Source organism: Pleurodeles waltl, chromosome 10, assembly GCF_031143425.1.
Source record: "Pleurodeles waltl isolate 20211129_DDA chromosome 10, aPleWal1.hap1.20221129, whole genome shotgun sequence".
In the NCBI taxonomy this organism is placed as follows: domain Eukaryota; kingdom Metazoa; phylum Chordata; class Amphibia; order Caudata; family Salamandridae; genus Pleurodeles; species Pleurodeles waltl.
Genome location: NC_090449.1, coordinates 57,674,796 through 57,690,218, shown reverse-complemented (window position 1 = coordinate 57,690,218; position 15,423 = coordinate 57,674,796). Strand labels below are relative to the sequence as shown.

At 44.4% G+C, this 15,423-nt stretch overlaps 1 protein-coding gene across 1 annotated transcript in view; it reads left to right on the top strand.

The window, feature by feature from the left end:
* ELK1 (ETS transcription factor ELK1) overlaps window positions 1-15,423 on the top strand; it is a 101,919-nt gene that overhangs the window by 43,559 nt on the left and 42,937 nt on the right. Inside the window, exon 3 of the mRNA XM_069209656.1 lies at window positions 4,705-5,172. Coding sequence (XP_069065757.1) covers window positions 4,705-5,172 — 468 coding nt within the window. The remainder of the gene's footprint in view (window positions 1-4,704; window positions 5,173-15,423) is intronic.

Sequence of the window (15,423 nt, the reverse complement as noted above, 5' to 3'; positions counted from 1 at the left end):
TTTAGGTATTGTGTAAATAGCCTTAATATTTCTTGAGATAGTTGTGTTTAAGAAAGGCGTTGGCAGCCTGTAGAGGGTTACATTTATGCTTATCTGAGTTTTCGATAATAACTTTGGAACTTTTAAGCAAATCTGCATAGAGTATGGGCGACCCTGGCCTGCTGTTGAATGGTGTTGCACCTGACTTGGCGTGAAGGCATGACTTTCACCCACAAAAAAATCATTTTCTATGGTTTGCTGTAAATGAATTAACTTTTTTTGAGTTAATTATTTTACGCAGCTCGTGAGACATGACATGTTCTTGAATACATCCGGAAGCAGGCCCCCCTATCCCACCTCTCGAAGGCAGTGTATGTTGGAAACCAAGGGCCTAGTGCCTGAGTGGTGGTGTGGCATTGCTCTTAACCTCTTGCATGACGTCATAGATGATGACACTGATAACATCACTAATAAACACGTTTGAGTGTGACCTTCTAGGTTTTCATATTGATCCTTGTAAATGTATATTTTATTTTCATTCCATATGATAGGCTCAAACAATTCATTTGTGTTTCACATCTCATTTACTGTAGCATAAACAGTTCATTCGATGCAAGCAAGTTGTGTCTCATCATAACGTTATAATGATTAATTGATTTGATGCAAACATGTTGTATTCCATCTTGTCATAACATAGCCAGTAGTTGTTTCGCCCTCTACTGGCCTGCAGGCCTAGGGCTTTCTCAAGACTTTACAAGCATGTATAGGCAATTGTATATCACTCCAACTTGGTCGGTGGCAACATGTTCACTAACAACTTAATCCTGGACTTAAAGAATTTGTGGAGGTTCAGACCCTGTTGTTCCAGCACATTCATATAAACATTGATCACATCAGTGAAACTGCTGTGAGTGGCGATGCTGAGTGGAGGGCCTGATCGAATGGACAAGGGGGCCTGGCTGGTCATGCTCACAATATGCTCAAATCGTGAACAGCCGCGTCCTTGAGGAAGTGTTCGCCAGGCCTTCTTCAGGCTATTCATTTGGTAGAAATGATCTCTTTCCATTTTAAATCGGGTTGAGCTATTCATTTTGTTTTTCAAGTCTCATGTGGACTAGTTTACCAATGGCTTCTTCTTTTGCATCAGTGGCTAGTATTTTCAGGGACTTGGCCACGACCTCTCATAGAGGCTGGCACTGCCTGCAAGTATGTTCTACATTAGGCAGTCTGTTTTTCTCCTGGAGCATTTCGTAGAAGTCCCCCTACTTTCCTCTAGTTTAGGGGCACACTCACTGAACCAGCGAGTGCCGCCTCCTTCAGACATCATTTGAATGTTACATGGGTAGCTCTCAGATTTATGCATACTGTACTGAAGGCGATAATCATATGGCCTGCCAGTTTACAGGAGCTGTGGTTCATGGGTGGCACTGTATGACAGTAGTGTTGGTATGGAAAGGCACTACCACAAAATAAAATGATGGACGGAGTGTTGAAACTTTTAAAACACTCACCTTCAGTCACAAATCTGAGTTTAATCCATCGTTATTTTGCTTGCCACGTCACCCCAGTTCCGACACAGCGATATGCAAATCAGTCTTGACCCTGCTGCCTATGGGAGGAGTCCAGCCCGAACTCCTGAGCCAGGTCCTCCCTGGACAGGACTCGAGCGTCCTGGGACTGGTTCCAGGGTATCACCCTTCATCAGCCAGGCTAGCGTGAATCCTGTGGCGCAGCGAGCACGGGACCCACATCTGGGCATACCATTCCCACTTAGGGCTCCCAAGACAATATCACAAAATAAAATGATGGACGGAGTGTTGAAAGTTTTCAAACACTCACCCCCAGTCACAGATCTAGGTTTAATCCATCCCTATCCTTTTGTGTTGCTAAGGTATGGAAAGGTACCACAACAGGGGAGACACCCTTGCAGATAGTCAGACCTTGCACGTGGTCGGGCAGTAAATGAGTTTCAGAAAATGGGACCTGATGGGAATCTCCGGACTGGAACATATGAATACACAAGCATTTGAAGAGCTTAGGCAAGGCTCGACACTCAAGAAGCAACAATTCTTCAGATATCTGCAACAGAGACCCCCCTTAAAGTCACACAGAGACTGGGAAGAAATAGGGAACCTTCCCCATCATGTTACTAAGTGAGATCGAAGCTAACCCAGTCTCGTAGCTCTACAAGTGCTTCCAGCATTCAAACAATATAATCTAGGATATTACTGTGCAAAGATGGGTTTGGAGGAATGCAGAGTGGTGTGAGAAGAAGTGCCCCGGTACTCTGCAGTAGGTATCTACAGAAAATAAACAGATACCCACATCATGAGCACCACTGCTGGACTAGACTGTGCAAAATTGGACGGGAAGGGAGGGAGAAACGGAGTTAGCTGAGAATCATGAGAAAGTGACTTTCCTCACTCGTTTATCCTCTTCTTCACTAGTGGGTGAACGTCGGTGTGACGTGCCAGTGAATCATATTATTGTTAAATGTGGGTACGAATATGCACGAGCTCCTGAACACCGCCTAGCTGTCTCTGGTTCCCCTTTGCATGCTGTACCCAGGGTTTATGTAAGCCCCCGTCTGCTCCTCCCCTCTCCCCTTTCCGAAATCCTCCTTAAATGTCCACCTCCTCATCTCTTAGGCATCTCTCCTCTTTCCTCCATCCCTGTTCTCCAAGTCTTTGCTTTCACAGAAACGTCATTATTGTCTAAACTTTTGTTTGTCTCACTCACCAGGATATGTCTTCTTGCTTAATTTGCTACATTGTTTCATTGTGTTATTTTTTCTATTAATGGTTCCTCGTTTTTTCTCCTTTTCATTCAGCTTTTTTGAATACTTGTTCTAAGGAGATTTTTATTCCTTAGTGTTTATCTCCCCGAAGTGCACTGACGTCAGCTGTGGTAGAGACGTCTTCTATAAAACTGTTAAATGGGTAAATGTAGGTGAGTGATGCCATCTGCCAGGTTCGGACTGGCCTATTGGTCAATCAAGCAGTGCTCGATTGGCTGGTCTGAAAGATGAGTGTGTGGGCTGTTTTTTTTCTAACAGTTGTGGGCCAGCTTTATGGCCAGGTGGGCCAGTTTTCCTGTTGATTTTCCTGATATTACCACTTTATTTTAGCTATTTGCTTCACTAATGCGGGCCTCTTTTATTTTGGTGCCGTGGTCTATTTTTTGTCCCAGTCCAACCCTGCATCAGCTATTTGGTCTAAGTAGCGTGTGGACTGGTTTGGTGTCTGCGTGGTCCTCCTGGTCACCCAGAGTGGATGAAGTTGGGAAAGGTACCTCGCCTTGTGTTGGTTTGGTTGACTTCTCTATGCCGCTGAAAGGGTTCTGCTATTTTCATCAAGCTTTTGTTCATGTTTTAATCGGATTGGAGAGAGCCGGCCTCTTCCCAGTGGAAGGTCAGGTGTGTTTTAGATTCAATCCAGGAAGGTAGCCTGGCATTTTTGCTCTTTTTTAACAAAGTTGGGGTTGTTGTTCGTACTGGTATTTGCTTTCTTGTATTTCCCTTCAGAGATGTATTTCCGCAGAGTTGGGGTAACCTCAGAGCAGGTCACAGGGAAGCCGTACCAGACTTTGATGCTATTGATGGGCTGATCTCCGCACTAGGCCTAACCTACCACAATTGGTTTTATCAGCAAACAAGTGCGTTTCTCGCGTTTTCTCCCATGCAGCCTAAAGCTAATATTCGTTGACATAGGTAATGGCCCCATGTCATGAAGGAGTGTTGACACCTCTAGAGAGCGGAAGCCAATAAAATGCTTATTTGACCGCGATCCCTCCCACCAGGGGTTGAGAGCAGATTATTAGTTTTTAAAAGTTTGTGTGTAGCCTTTATTGAGGTTAATGTTTTTCAAAGGAATATTTCTGGCCTCCTCTGTTCCATATGTAGTGTTTTACAAAAAGGATAGAATGCGAAAAAACTTGGCCCTGTCAGGATTTTGGCATACACCTATACAAAGACATGAATTATATAGATTACAACCATTGGCAACGCCAACAGGTCTAGCTATAATGTGCTAACGCATATAAACATATCCGTTCACAAATGCATTAAAAAAGTTTAACATGCACAGATGATGTATATTATATGAAAGCCAGCCTAACTAGCATTGCCAATTCAGAATGTATAAAGGAGACAAATTGTAACAAGCTATGTGATTTTTGAGTAGACTTTTAGATGTAAAGTAGACCTTATGTATCCACTTGAAGCACTTCATAGAAGGTGGAAGGATGCACAAAATAGCAAACAGCACGAAGTGAAATGGAAATGCTCCTCTGGATGGAATATCTTTTAAAGAATTGGTAACAATAAACATTGCATACTTGTGTATTTGCAAGCCAGACCTAAAAACAGAGAAAGGCTATATGCGAGAAGAGCTGATAAATTAGGGCAGAGGTGGAAAGCGGCCACAGACTTAACAGTTATGGTGCATTGACTAGCGATGGAAAAACTATGGGATGCGAAGTAATATACCATTTTAAATAAAGGTAGGCGTTAATTGTGGGCGGAGCTAAAGTACCATACCTCAATCGTGAGTGCAAACTGAGAGTGGGGAATTCTGCATGCCATCTTACTTCCATATAAAGCAAGACAGTGGGGAGCTAGGAAGCAGTGTAAATTGAAGTGGGGTCATTATTACTGGGGCGTGTCAGGTGTTCTTTTCTCCTCTGTTCCCCATACTTTCCTAATGGACTCTTCCTTGTATCTTGCAGAACATCATCAAGAAGGTGAGCGGCCAGAAGTTTGTCTACAAGTTTGTGTCATACCCTGACCCAGCCGCCATGGAGACAACAAAGGATGAGACCAGACGACCTGAGGCTGTGTGTGACCTAAGCCAACCGGCCAATCCTGGAGATCCAGGTGCTGGCCTTCCTAAGATTCCACGTGGCACCTGCAAGAACAACCGCAACGAGTACATGCGTTCAGGTCTCTACTCTACATTTACCATCCAGTCTCTGCAGCCGCCAAGCTTTGGCCGGTCTGTGGGGCTGACCCTTCCCCAAGCCAAGAACACTGCTCCAAGTCCAGACGTGCCAATACCCAGCGATTCAACTCTGGGGCCTCCAATCGGGGGGCAGTGTGCAGAGCTGGTGGCGTCTGAGGAGCGGAAGCCGAATACTGACCTAATCCCTCTGGAAATCCATATACAAGGGCCAGAAGAGGACGACCTCCCTCTGCAGGTATGTGATCTAATTCCCCATCTCTCAGCACCTCTACTCCTCCCCTGCATGCATCTGGTATGCACTTTTCCCATCACTACACCTTCTGTATGCATACATCTGAAATGCACATTTTTCCCCGGCACTGCTTATTCTCCTCTGAATGTGTTTTACCTCTCTCACATCACCGCATCTGCCTTCTACTCTTATTTGATGCACACTTCTCTCCCCAGCACTTCCCCCTCCTCCAGGTGCCTGATGTGCACACCTCTCTCCCATCACTGCCTTGTCTTTCTACCAGGTGTCCATCTGCACACCTCTTTCCTATCACTGCCACCTCTTCCCTGCAATTATCTGATGTGCACATCTCTCTCCCGTCACTGCCCCCTCTTTCCGCCAGGTGTCTGATTTGCACACCTCTCTCCCAGCACCAGCCCTTTTTTCTGCAGGTATCAAATGTGCACACCTCTTTCCCATCATTGCCCCCGCTTTCCTGCAGTTATCTGATGTGCAAATCTCTCTGCCCGCAAATCTCTCTGGCCCTCTTTCTTCTAAGTATCTGTGTGCATACCTCTCTCTCTGCACTGGTCTCTTCTTCCTTGCAGGTACCTGATATTCCCACCTCTCCCAGCACTGGTCTCCTCTTCCTTGCAGGTATCTGATGTGCACGCCTCTTTCCCAGTACTGTTCTCATCTTACTTGTAGGTATCTGATATTCCCACCTCTCTCAGCACTGTTCTCCTCTTCCTTGCAGGTATCTGATATTCCCACCTCTCCCTTGCACTGTTCTCCTCTTCCTTGCAGGTATCTGATATTTCAACCTCTCTCTGCACTGTTCTCCTCTTCCTTGCAGGTATCTGATATTCCCACCTCTCCTGGCACTGTTCTCCTCTTCCTTGCAGGTATCTGATATTCCCAACTCTCCCAGCACTGGCCTCTTCTTCCTTGCAGGTATCTGGTATTCCCACCTCTTCCAGCACTGTTCTCATCTTCCTTGCAGGTATCTGATATTTCCACTTCTCCCAACACTAGTCTCCTCTTCCTTGCAGGTATTTGGTATTCCCACCCCTCCCAGCACTGGTCTCCTCTTTCTTGCAGGTATCTGATATTTACACCTCTCCCAGCACTGGTCTCCTCTACCTTGCAGATATCTGATATTTCCACCTCTCCCAGCACTGGTCTCCTCTTCCTTGCAGGTATCTGATATTTCCACCTCTCCCAGCACTGGTCTCCTCTTCCTTGCAGGTATCTGATATTCCCACCTCTCTCAGCAATGGTCTCCTCTTCCTTGCAGGTATCTGATATTTCCACCTCTCACAAGAACTGGTCTCCTCTTCCTTGCAGGTATCTGATGTGCACATCTCTTTCCCTACACTGGTCTCCTCTTCCTTGCAGGTATCTGATATTCCCACCTCTCTCAGCACTGGTCTCCTCTTCCTTGCAGGTATCTGATATTCCCACCTCTCTCAGCACTGGTCTCCTCTTCCTTGCAGGTACTTGAAATTCCCACCTCTCCCGGCACTGGTCTCCTCTTTCTTGCAGGTATCTGATGTGCACATCTCTTTACCTGCACTGTTCCCCTCTTCCTTGCAGGTATCTGATATTTCCACCTCTCCCAGCAATGGTCTCCTCTTCCTTGCAGGTATCTGATGTGCACATCTATTTCCCTGCACTGTTCTCCTCTTCCTTTGAGGTATCTGATATTCCCACCTCTCTCAGCACTGGTCTCCTCTTCCTTGCAGGTATCTCATGTGCACATCTCTTTCCCAGCACTGGTCTCCTCTTCCTTGCAGGTATCTCATGTGCACATCTCTTTCCCATCACTGGTCTCCTCTTCTTTGCAGGTATCTGAAATTCCCACCTATAAAAGAGAGAACAAATGATTATAGAAGTATTCACTTTCTATTCATGTGTAGCTCCAGAGAAGTTCACTACACGAAGGCCTTGATGCGTTGTAACTCTTCCTCTGGGTCCATACTGTGGAGGCAACAGCAGATGAATTGACCAGAGGCTGCCTTTCTAAAAACACCCATGGGCTCCCTTAGCCTGGCTTGTGTGATGTTGCTGAAATTGTGTTTGCGTTTGCTCCTTGGAGAAGAAATTTTCAGAACGCATGACTTCATGTAAAGGGAGGGTGTAACACATTGCCAGCTGGAAATAGATATCGCTCAACCGCCACGACCAAGCAGTCCCTGTTAAGCGTAGATTTCTTGGCTGTGTTGATCACAATAGTTTGTGATAGGCATTTCATTTGCAGTTTTCTTGAAAACTAACATGAAAGTCTTGCATGTATAAGGTGAGGTTTACCAAGTAGATCCCATCTTCCCTGGGTGGGTGTGGCCCCAGCTTCCTATCTGGTAAGAGCAGTTAAGAGAAGCTGCAGATTAGAGATCAGTTTTTCTGGGGAAGCGGGGGAGGGGCACATGTAGGGAGTTAATGATGTCAAGCTTTGTTGCACAGACCAACTCAAGCACCAGGTCTTTTGTTTATTTTTGTTACTTTACTTTGTTTTGTTTTTAGAGCTTGAACTGCTGCCAAGAGGCCATTACCAAATGACTTCAGAAGCTGGGGACCACTGAACAAAGGGAAGAGGTCAAGGGAGTCGGTCTGGTTGAGTACTAGTGTGCTAGCTTTATTCCTCTGATCTTCATGGAGTTCATTTTTAGTGGATAGGCAGTGTGAGGGGAATTCCAGAGCAATGAACTTTCTGATTCCAGGGTTCTCCCTTCCAGATGTCTGAAAGGGCAATAGCTACAGGGAGTCCGGGCTTTTGATACTTTACTAGTGAAGGCAGAAAATATTTTCTTGTGGTAGGTGGAGCATGGATGAGTAAGGCCTTATGAGAGGGGTAGAGGGCCAAAATCTTCATTCTCTCTGGCCCGGAGCCAGGGCATAGATGTCATGGCACAGTAGTCGGGGCTCTCATAGCCAAAGATAAGATGGGCACGCAGTTGAGATTCTTTTTTTCTTTTTTTCTTGGAAGGAGATTGGTGGCAACAAATGTGCTATTAACATCTGACTTTTCCTTGGGCTGAGCGAAGGCATTGGTTTGTACCCAGATCTCTATGTGGCTTAAGCAGACGAGTAAGATTATCTTACACAACTGTAGCTGCAGTTTTGTAGACTAATCAAAAACTATAGAGTTGTATTTCATTAGTCGACGCGTCAATGCACTAAAGGATAATCCAGATCACCCCATGACTTCATGAAGGAGAAAAATACCTTGCCCCCAACCTGTGAATTCACAGAGGCTTTCATGCTTCAGCCTCCTAGCTCACCCACTAACAATTTTGTATACTTTCAAAGTCTGTAACATTTTTAAAAACTTTTGTCTTCACCTGTCCAAGCATTTTCAAGTGCAGCAAATTCGTGTCCATCCATGTCTTTCTAAAGTCCCAACCTTTTCCCATCCCATTGTGCCCTCCTGTAATTCACTACAAACTTTCTACTGAGCGGTGATTCAACTGAGATGACATGTATTTTTGATAAGCTGGCAAGAAACGTTTGGTTCACTGACCTTCTGTCTTAAGAGCCTCAGAGCTCACCAGTAACTCATCCCAGTTGGTGGTGTGCAATCCTTTGACACCTGGAGCCCCTGAGCTTGACAGTCTAGTGTCTGAGCACATCAAGTGTTGTTGATCTTGATTTCCCATCTAAACGTCCACTGATCTTGACACATCATAGAGCATCTTCTATCGTGAAGACATACGAGGCAAAGTGGAAAGAGTTATGGATTAAGTGTCTGCAGCATTTTCTACATTTGATACCCTCACAGGCACTTCAGTTGCCACCCTGTCTGGCATATTTTTCACAGTTGGGCCTAAAAAACAGTTCAGGGATGGGCCATCTTCCTGCGAGATACAGATTTAGTCCATCTTTGAAGACTGCATATCTCTTCTCTCAGAAGAATGTCAAAGAGTTTTAGTGTGCTTTGCAGATCTGCTTCTCAGCTGTGCCTCTGTCTACTTTCAAGTGGGGTCTTTATACATTTTGTCTCAACTAATGAAAATCTAGTTTAGACAAATCTACTGCAAGGAGCTCAAATGTGTCCTAGAATGTATCATTAATGCTTAAGATGATCATGTCAGACAGGAGGACAAGTGGAATTGAGGCTGTCACCATAAGAGAGTTATTTGGTTTCATAAAGGCAGAGGGCTTCTGGTAATGATACATAGGTTCATCACAAGGTTCAGTACCATGTCACCTAAGTTAATAAATACTTTTTAGCTCTTTTACATGGACTTTTACTTCTGCAGCAAAGACAGCCAACATTGAGATAGTTGGTTCTTCTAAATCTCTTGCTGTATGCAGTGGGATATGGATTTTTTTTTTCTGCTGGCTATTCTGATTCAAGTTTATGAATCTATGAACGATTCAATGGTGAAGAAGAAACAACTTACCTATACCTACAGTTCTTTAATGTGGTATATTTGAGAGATTCGTATGCAGCCTTTCACCCACCCATATTCAGAGGCTCATCCTTAATATCCTTTTACACTTGTGCTTCGAAATATAAGCTGTGGTTGCCTTGTGAGAAACGTTGAGAGCACATTCACTGCGTTACATGATCTTTGGCTGCTCTTCAATGAAATGAAAATGCTGCTACAACTTTATTTTGTGGCCTCTCAGGCATGTTAATATCATTTAATGCTGTTGTAAAATACTATGATCTCCCAATTCGATGACTAGGAATTATTCAAGCATGTGAATCTGTAAAAGATACCAATTTTGGGGAACTGTAGTTACCAGCATGTAACATATTCAATTCATCTTTCACTTGTTTTGATGCCCACCGCGTTGCGCTCAAGAGAGAATGCTAATTGTCTTTAATCGGCAGAGTCTCTCGCTGACTCCTTTACAGGATGTTGCTTGCCCTATATGTTATGAGTATATTCAGTAATCCTTATATATGTATTACAACAATTTGACAGTATAAATGTACCTAAATCCTCAAGACTCTATTCATTTTTTGCAAAGTCACCAAAAGCACACGATTTAGACCATTTTAAGATGTATATTAGTCAGGAATAGGTCATGTTCCTTTACTCTCAAAATTAATTTGCTCTTTCCTTTTATTGCTGTTACCCTATTTAAAACCCGCTGTGTATACCTCCTTAATGTTACTACCCAGTGTCATCGACAGATCTGGGTAACGCAGCACATGGTCTCTCCTCTTCTGAGACTCCGTAGCGCACACTCCCAAAATTAATAAATTGCTGTAAAGCATGTGAGAAGTGCGTCTCCAGTGCATTTTTAAATAAGATTTTCCTCTGTCGAAACGGATGATTTTTCTTTTTTCTGACTTAACTTTCTCTCTATCTTGCAAGTCCTGTCGTCCCTCTGTACGGCACAGTACTCAGGGTGCAAAATGTCTTAAAAAGGCAGTACCATGAAGCCACTCACGAGCATTTTAATAAACAATCACCATTATTTTCCATCATTCTAATGCGTGACCCCCCCCCCCAAATCACTATGCTTTAATTTTCTTTGTTTTTAATTTTTTTTGTGCAGCATGTGATCTGTTCTCTTACTGTCCTGCAGACCCTCCCAGCCACCATTTCCTGGTTGAGCCACTTGTATTCAAGAGCACTGTAATAATGTGATTCTCGGGTCATGGATTTTCAAGCCCTGATTTTGGCATTATCTTAGCAAACATTACTGCCGCAGAATGTTGCGCTATGCTGCATAATATAATAAGTGCTGCAATAATGTCAGCCTCCATTGATGCATGATTTCCAAGGGCAGCTATCCTGGGTTTAAGATGAATCTTCCTTGGTGCAGACAGTCTGGATCCTAGAACCCCCCCCCCCTCTCGCAGAGTCTCTCCTTGTCAACATTTTTTTATCAATTGCAGGTCATTAATTTTACAAAGAAGAAAGTAGTAGTAATCCAGGCCACAGCAAATTGATGTAAATGGAGTTCATAGCCTGCTAGACTCCCGTTAGTGTAATATGCTTTGACGTAAAGTGGTCCGCGCGGGAACAGATGTATTATTGGGCCTGAGTTGTATCTGTGCCCTCGATACAAAACAGCATGTTTTGCCCACGCGTTCTTGAAGCACTGCAGCCTGCCTCGTAAACCAAAAATAACATCTAACAATAACAGGAGAATATGGAGCGACAGTTGTATTCTTTCTTATTTGTTGAGAAGGTCTGTCATCTGCAGAGAGTGTGCTTGTCTCTGTGGATGCAGGATTGTAGGCTATGAAAATATATTGTCCTGTGTGGGTAGCTGGGGCACATAGAGTCTGTCTAGAAGTCAGTAGTGAATGCTGACAAGCTGATACCATAACCCTCTCATCCATGGGCACCACCAAATATTTCTCCAGGGGGCCATTAGTTTGGTCTGGGGTTGACCAAGGGCCACGTTAGTGTTGCATGCAAAATAAGGGCATCACTTTGAATGGCAGCTACAGCGGAGGGTTAGGGTGCCTTTCCTCTAGAATCTTTTCAGATCAGAAAGTGGCACATTTACAGGAAGTACTCATCCACCACCTTGATCCAGAGCACATGAGCTTCACAGACCAGTTAAAAAGAGGTTGGTGATCTACTCCATGACACGTCAAAGTGTTGCTGAAATTGTGTATTTTTAAGTAACAAATCTCAACCACAGTGGACTCTGGTTGGGGCACCCCTTGAGGTCACAGAACATCTCTCACGGAGGTAGTGTACCGAAGCAGAAGAGAAGCTAAAGGCATAGACTGGGAAAAGACAGCTGTGGTAAAGCACAAAAAACAGGATAGTAAAGACAGAGCAACCTTAGCCTGAACAAACAGGCAATGGATCAGGAATGGACAAACACACTGGGGTTACCACTAAGGTTGTACACAGGGTAGGGCTCAGAACTTCCCACAGCGACAGGGAATATCAGTGCCTCTGTGCAGATTACTCTTACAGATAGTCACCCTGCAACTCCATAGAAAGGAGGCAGCATAATTGATTCTGTCTCTGGACTCTTTTTTTTTTTTTTATAAAGATTTTTATTTATTTTGAATAGATAGAACAATAACAAAACACAATAAGAAAAAACAAAGGGGAGAGACGAAAAGAAAAGAAAAAGCACATACACAATGCACCAACAATTACAATTGTCTCTGGACTCTTAGGTCACAAACAAAGATTGTACTTACTTACATGAGACAAGCTCCTATGGGTCCTGCTGGAAGCACAGTGGCTATTCCTGAAAACAGCAATAGCACACTGTCACTGTTAGGCACTAAAGACTACATACAACACTAGACAAAGGATGGGGCTGGAACTGTCTCCTGAAACCAACCCCAGTACAAAGGAAAACACTTATACACAGGCGAGGACTGATAGTACTGTTAAACCAGACTCAATAACCCAAGAGGAAACAGAAACAGAAGGAACAAACTAGGAGGCAAAGGTAGGAACAGGGAACGGGCTCAGGCTGAAGCAAAGGCAGGAACAAGACTGGAAAACAGAGAGCAGGTTCTGGCTGGAACCAGTAGGAACACAATAGGAATAGAGAAATTGGAGGTGACCCATGTGCACTGACTACAGCCCTCCGGGTGGTCTGCCACAACAGCAGGATAGGTTATTTGGGGACAGGAGGGCGAGAGAACACATTTTAGCATACGTAGGTGGCAGAGTTGATTCTTCTTGTTGGGCGGGGCGCATCCCTGTCAAACAGGACACATGAATGATATACCTTGGGCACCAGCTGTAATTTTTAGGGACCAGAACCGGCGCTGCCAAGTTTAATTGTGTAACAGCAACACCTGTTTTTGTACAGCTCTTAGAAAGCGCACAAATGTGGGTTGAAGCACTGTATAAAACAACTTAAGTTTTGCTTTAAGAGTGGCACGATGAATTTGGCACTGGTTGGCAAATGTCTGTGCCTCAAACCGAAATACAAAGGTGTCGGCTCTCTATCTGTCGGCAGTTAAGAAGATGCACTGCGTCCCAGCTAGGACATGCTCAAGCAACTTAAAAAAACATAAGTGCCGGTACTCAGTGCCTGATAGTACCTGCTCATTTAAAGCACGGACGTGAACGTGTCTTAAGCTCCTGCAACATAAAAAATGGAATTAGCTTGACTTGTCAAAGAGGCTGCAAAAAGGGGTCAAGTAGAGTGGGGGTAACACTGCCTTTACTCCTGGCCGTGGAAATATGTAATGTTAGCCTAATGTAGACAGAAGGCCACGAGACCGGAGGAAGCCGGTTTTGTTCCCAGAGAGGCCGCTGGTTGAAGTTTCTCGTCCTCGGCCGTGCACCTGCGGACGGGCCTCTCCTCTCCGGCTGTGGGCTGACTCAAGACCCGCATGCCAGGGCCCGTCCCGGGGTATGAAGCGCAGAGCCCCTCGGGCGACTGGGCCGGGCCTCCCCTGAGACGGAGTGACGGTCCCGGCGCTCCCTGTCCACGCACGTCTGACCCTGAGCATCTGCAGCGAGCCTCCGACGGCCCCATGGGGATTAAAATGCTCGGAATGCGGCTTTAAATCCTTCTTTTGAAGCGAAAGTCGGGTCGTAAAAAGCTCTCTTTGGCTGTGAGCCTTCTGATCTGGGGAAGTACTACAGTGAGACTGAGGATATTGCATATGTCTATAAGTATTTTTGTTGTAAATTATTTGTATTTTATGCAATGATTTTAAGTAATTATGCAATAAAAGCGACTATTACTACTACTACTAGTGAAGTATTTTTGCAAAGTTGGAGGAAGAAAAGTGCGTCAGTAAAATGTATTTAATGCACTATTTCATTATGACCTGCACCCCGTACCAAGTAGCATTTTATAGCTGTTGCAGCTGTTGGTTCATTAAAACATACACATATTTAGTTTATAAAAACAGTTAGGGGCGGGTAAAACAACAGGATTCACAAAGTTTGGAAAGCTTTGCCCCTAAGTTTATTGAGTATACATATGATGTCACAGGTTGCTTCGACTTAGACTTTCATGTTCATTTACGCGTGTGCTCATTGGTTGGGTATCTGTAGCCACATTGACCAAAGTGTTTTACACACTCTCACATGCATGCAGGGAGGCTACAGAACTCTACTCTGGCTGCTCCTCCTGTCTGAAGCCCCTCTCCTGTTCATGGAAGACCGCCAGACAACACAGCACTTAGACCCTCTCTCATGACGAGATAGGGCGTAATGACCATATTTGCTGACCTTGGAATTGGGTACCAGGTTCGAGGCCCCGAAAAACAAATCCAATGTATAACTGGACAGAAAACTATTGGAACTTGCCCATGTGGCCGCCCCACACATTTCCTTGAGCGAAACACCTCACATTTAAGCCCAGAAAGCTGCTACTGCTCCAGGTAGGATGACCAGAATTTGAAAACCAAAAACTGGGACATTTCACTAAAATAGAAGAATGATTACAAGTTTACTTCAACTGAGCGCACAGAATGACAGCGCTCATCAGCGTAGAATTACAGAAGAACATAAATAAAATGCAATTTTTAAAGCCAGTGTAATGCATGTTAATTAAATTGCTTTCTGATCACAGCTGCTAACTATTCCTGCTTTGGAAAACAAAACAAAAAAACCTCCTCCCACCGTTTTCAGCCAACCCTCCCTAAAAACCGTGACATGAGCTAATTTTCCCGAAATCTGCCGGGACAACTGGTGAAAAACATGGGCTGTCCAGGCATATCCGGGACGCGTGGTCACCCTAGTTCCAGGAGACCTTGCTGTAAAATTGTCTGCCAATTCTAGATCCATTAAGGTATAATCCTAGGAGATTGCTTGTCTGAGCCACCTAGTATATTGTTGTAGCTGAGGCTGCCCCCACCCTGCATCATGTCCCATTGAAGATGAGACATCCTGAAAGATTCTGTTTTCTGCAACTGTATCAAAGGGGCTCTCTTTATGTTAAGGATTGCTAGAACATTATCGGAAGCCTGAAACACTGGAAGAACAGCCTCCTGAGAGGAGTGAAATTGAGACTGTACTTTAGGCTTACATTTCTGATCTGGTCTCATAAACAATTTGTCTTGAAAAAACTTCAAGTCAAGTGTAGGTAAGAAATTAATAAAGTGATTAACTTGCCTCTTCTTCTTGCCGATGTTCTGAGGCCCATGATATATTGCATGATACAAAGGCTCGAATTGAGCTTTATGCAAGCCCTGCAAAACAACAGTAAAATCCCAGGAATGAATTGGCCATAAAACTGTTCTAACAAGTTTTTTGCTAAAGGTAGAATTATGGCTAAATTCCACATGGATTCCCTACAAGATCTGATAGCTGCCCACTGTGAGGAGCTCCTTGACGGAGCTAAGCATTTTGATAATCACTCGTGAAG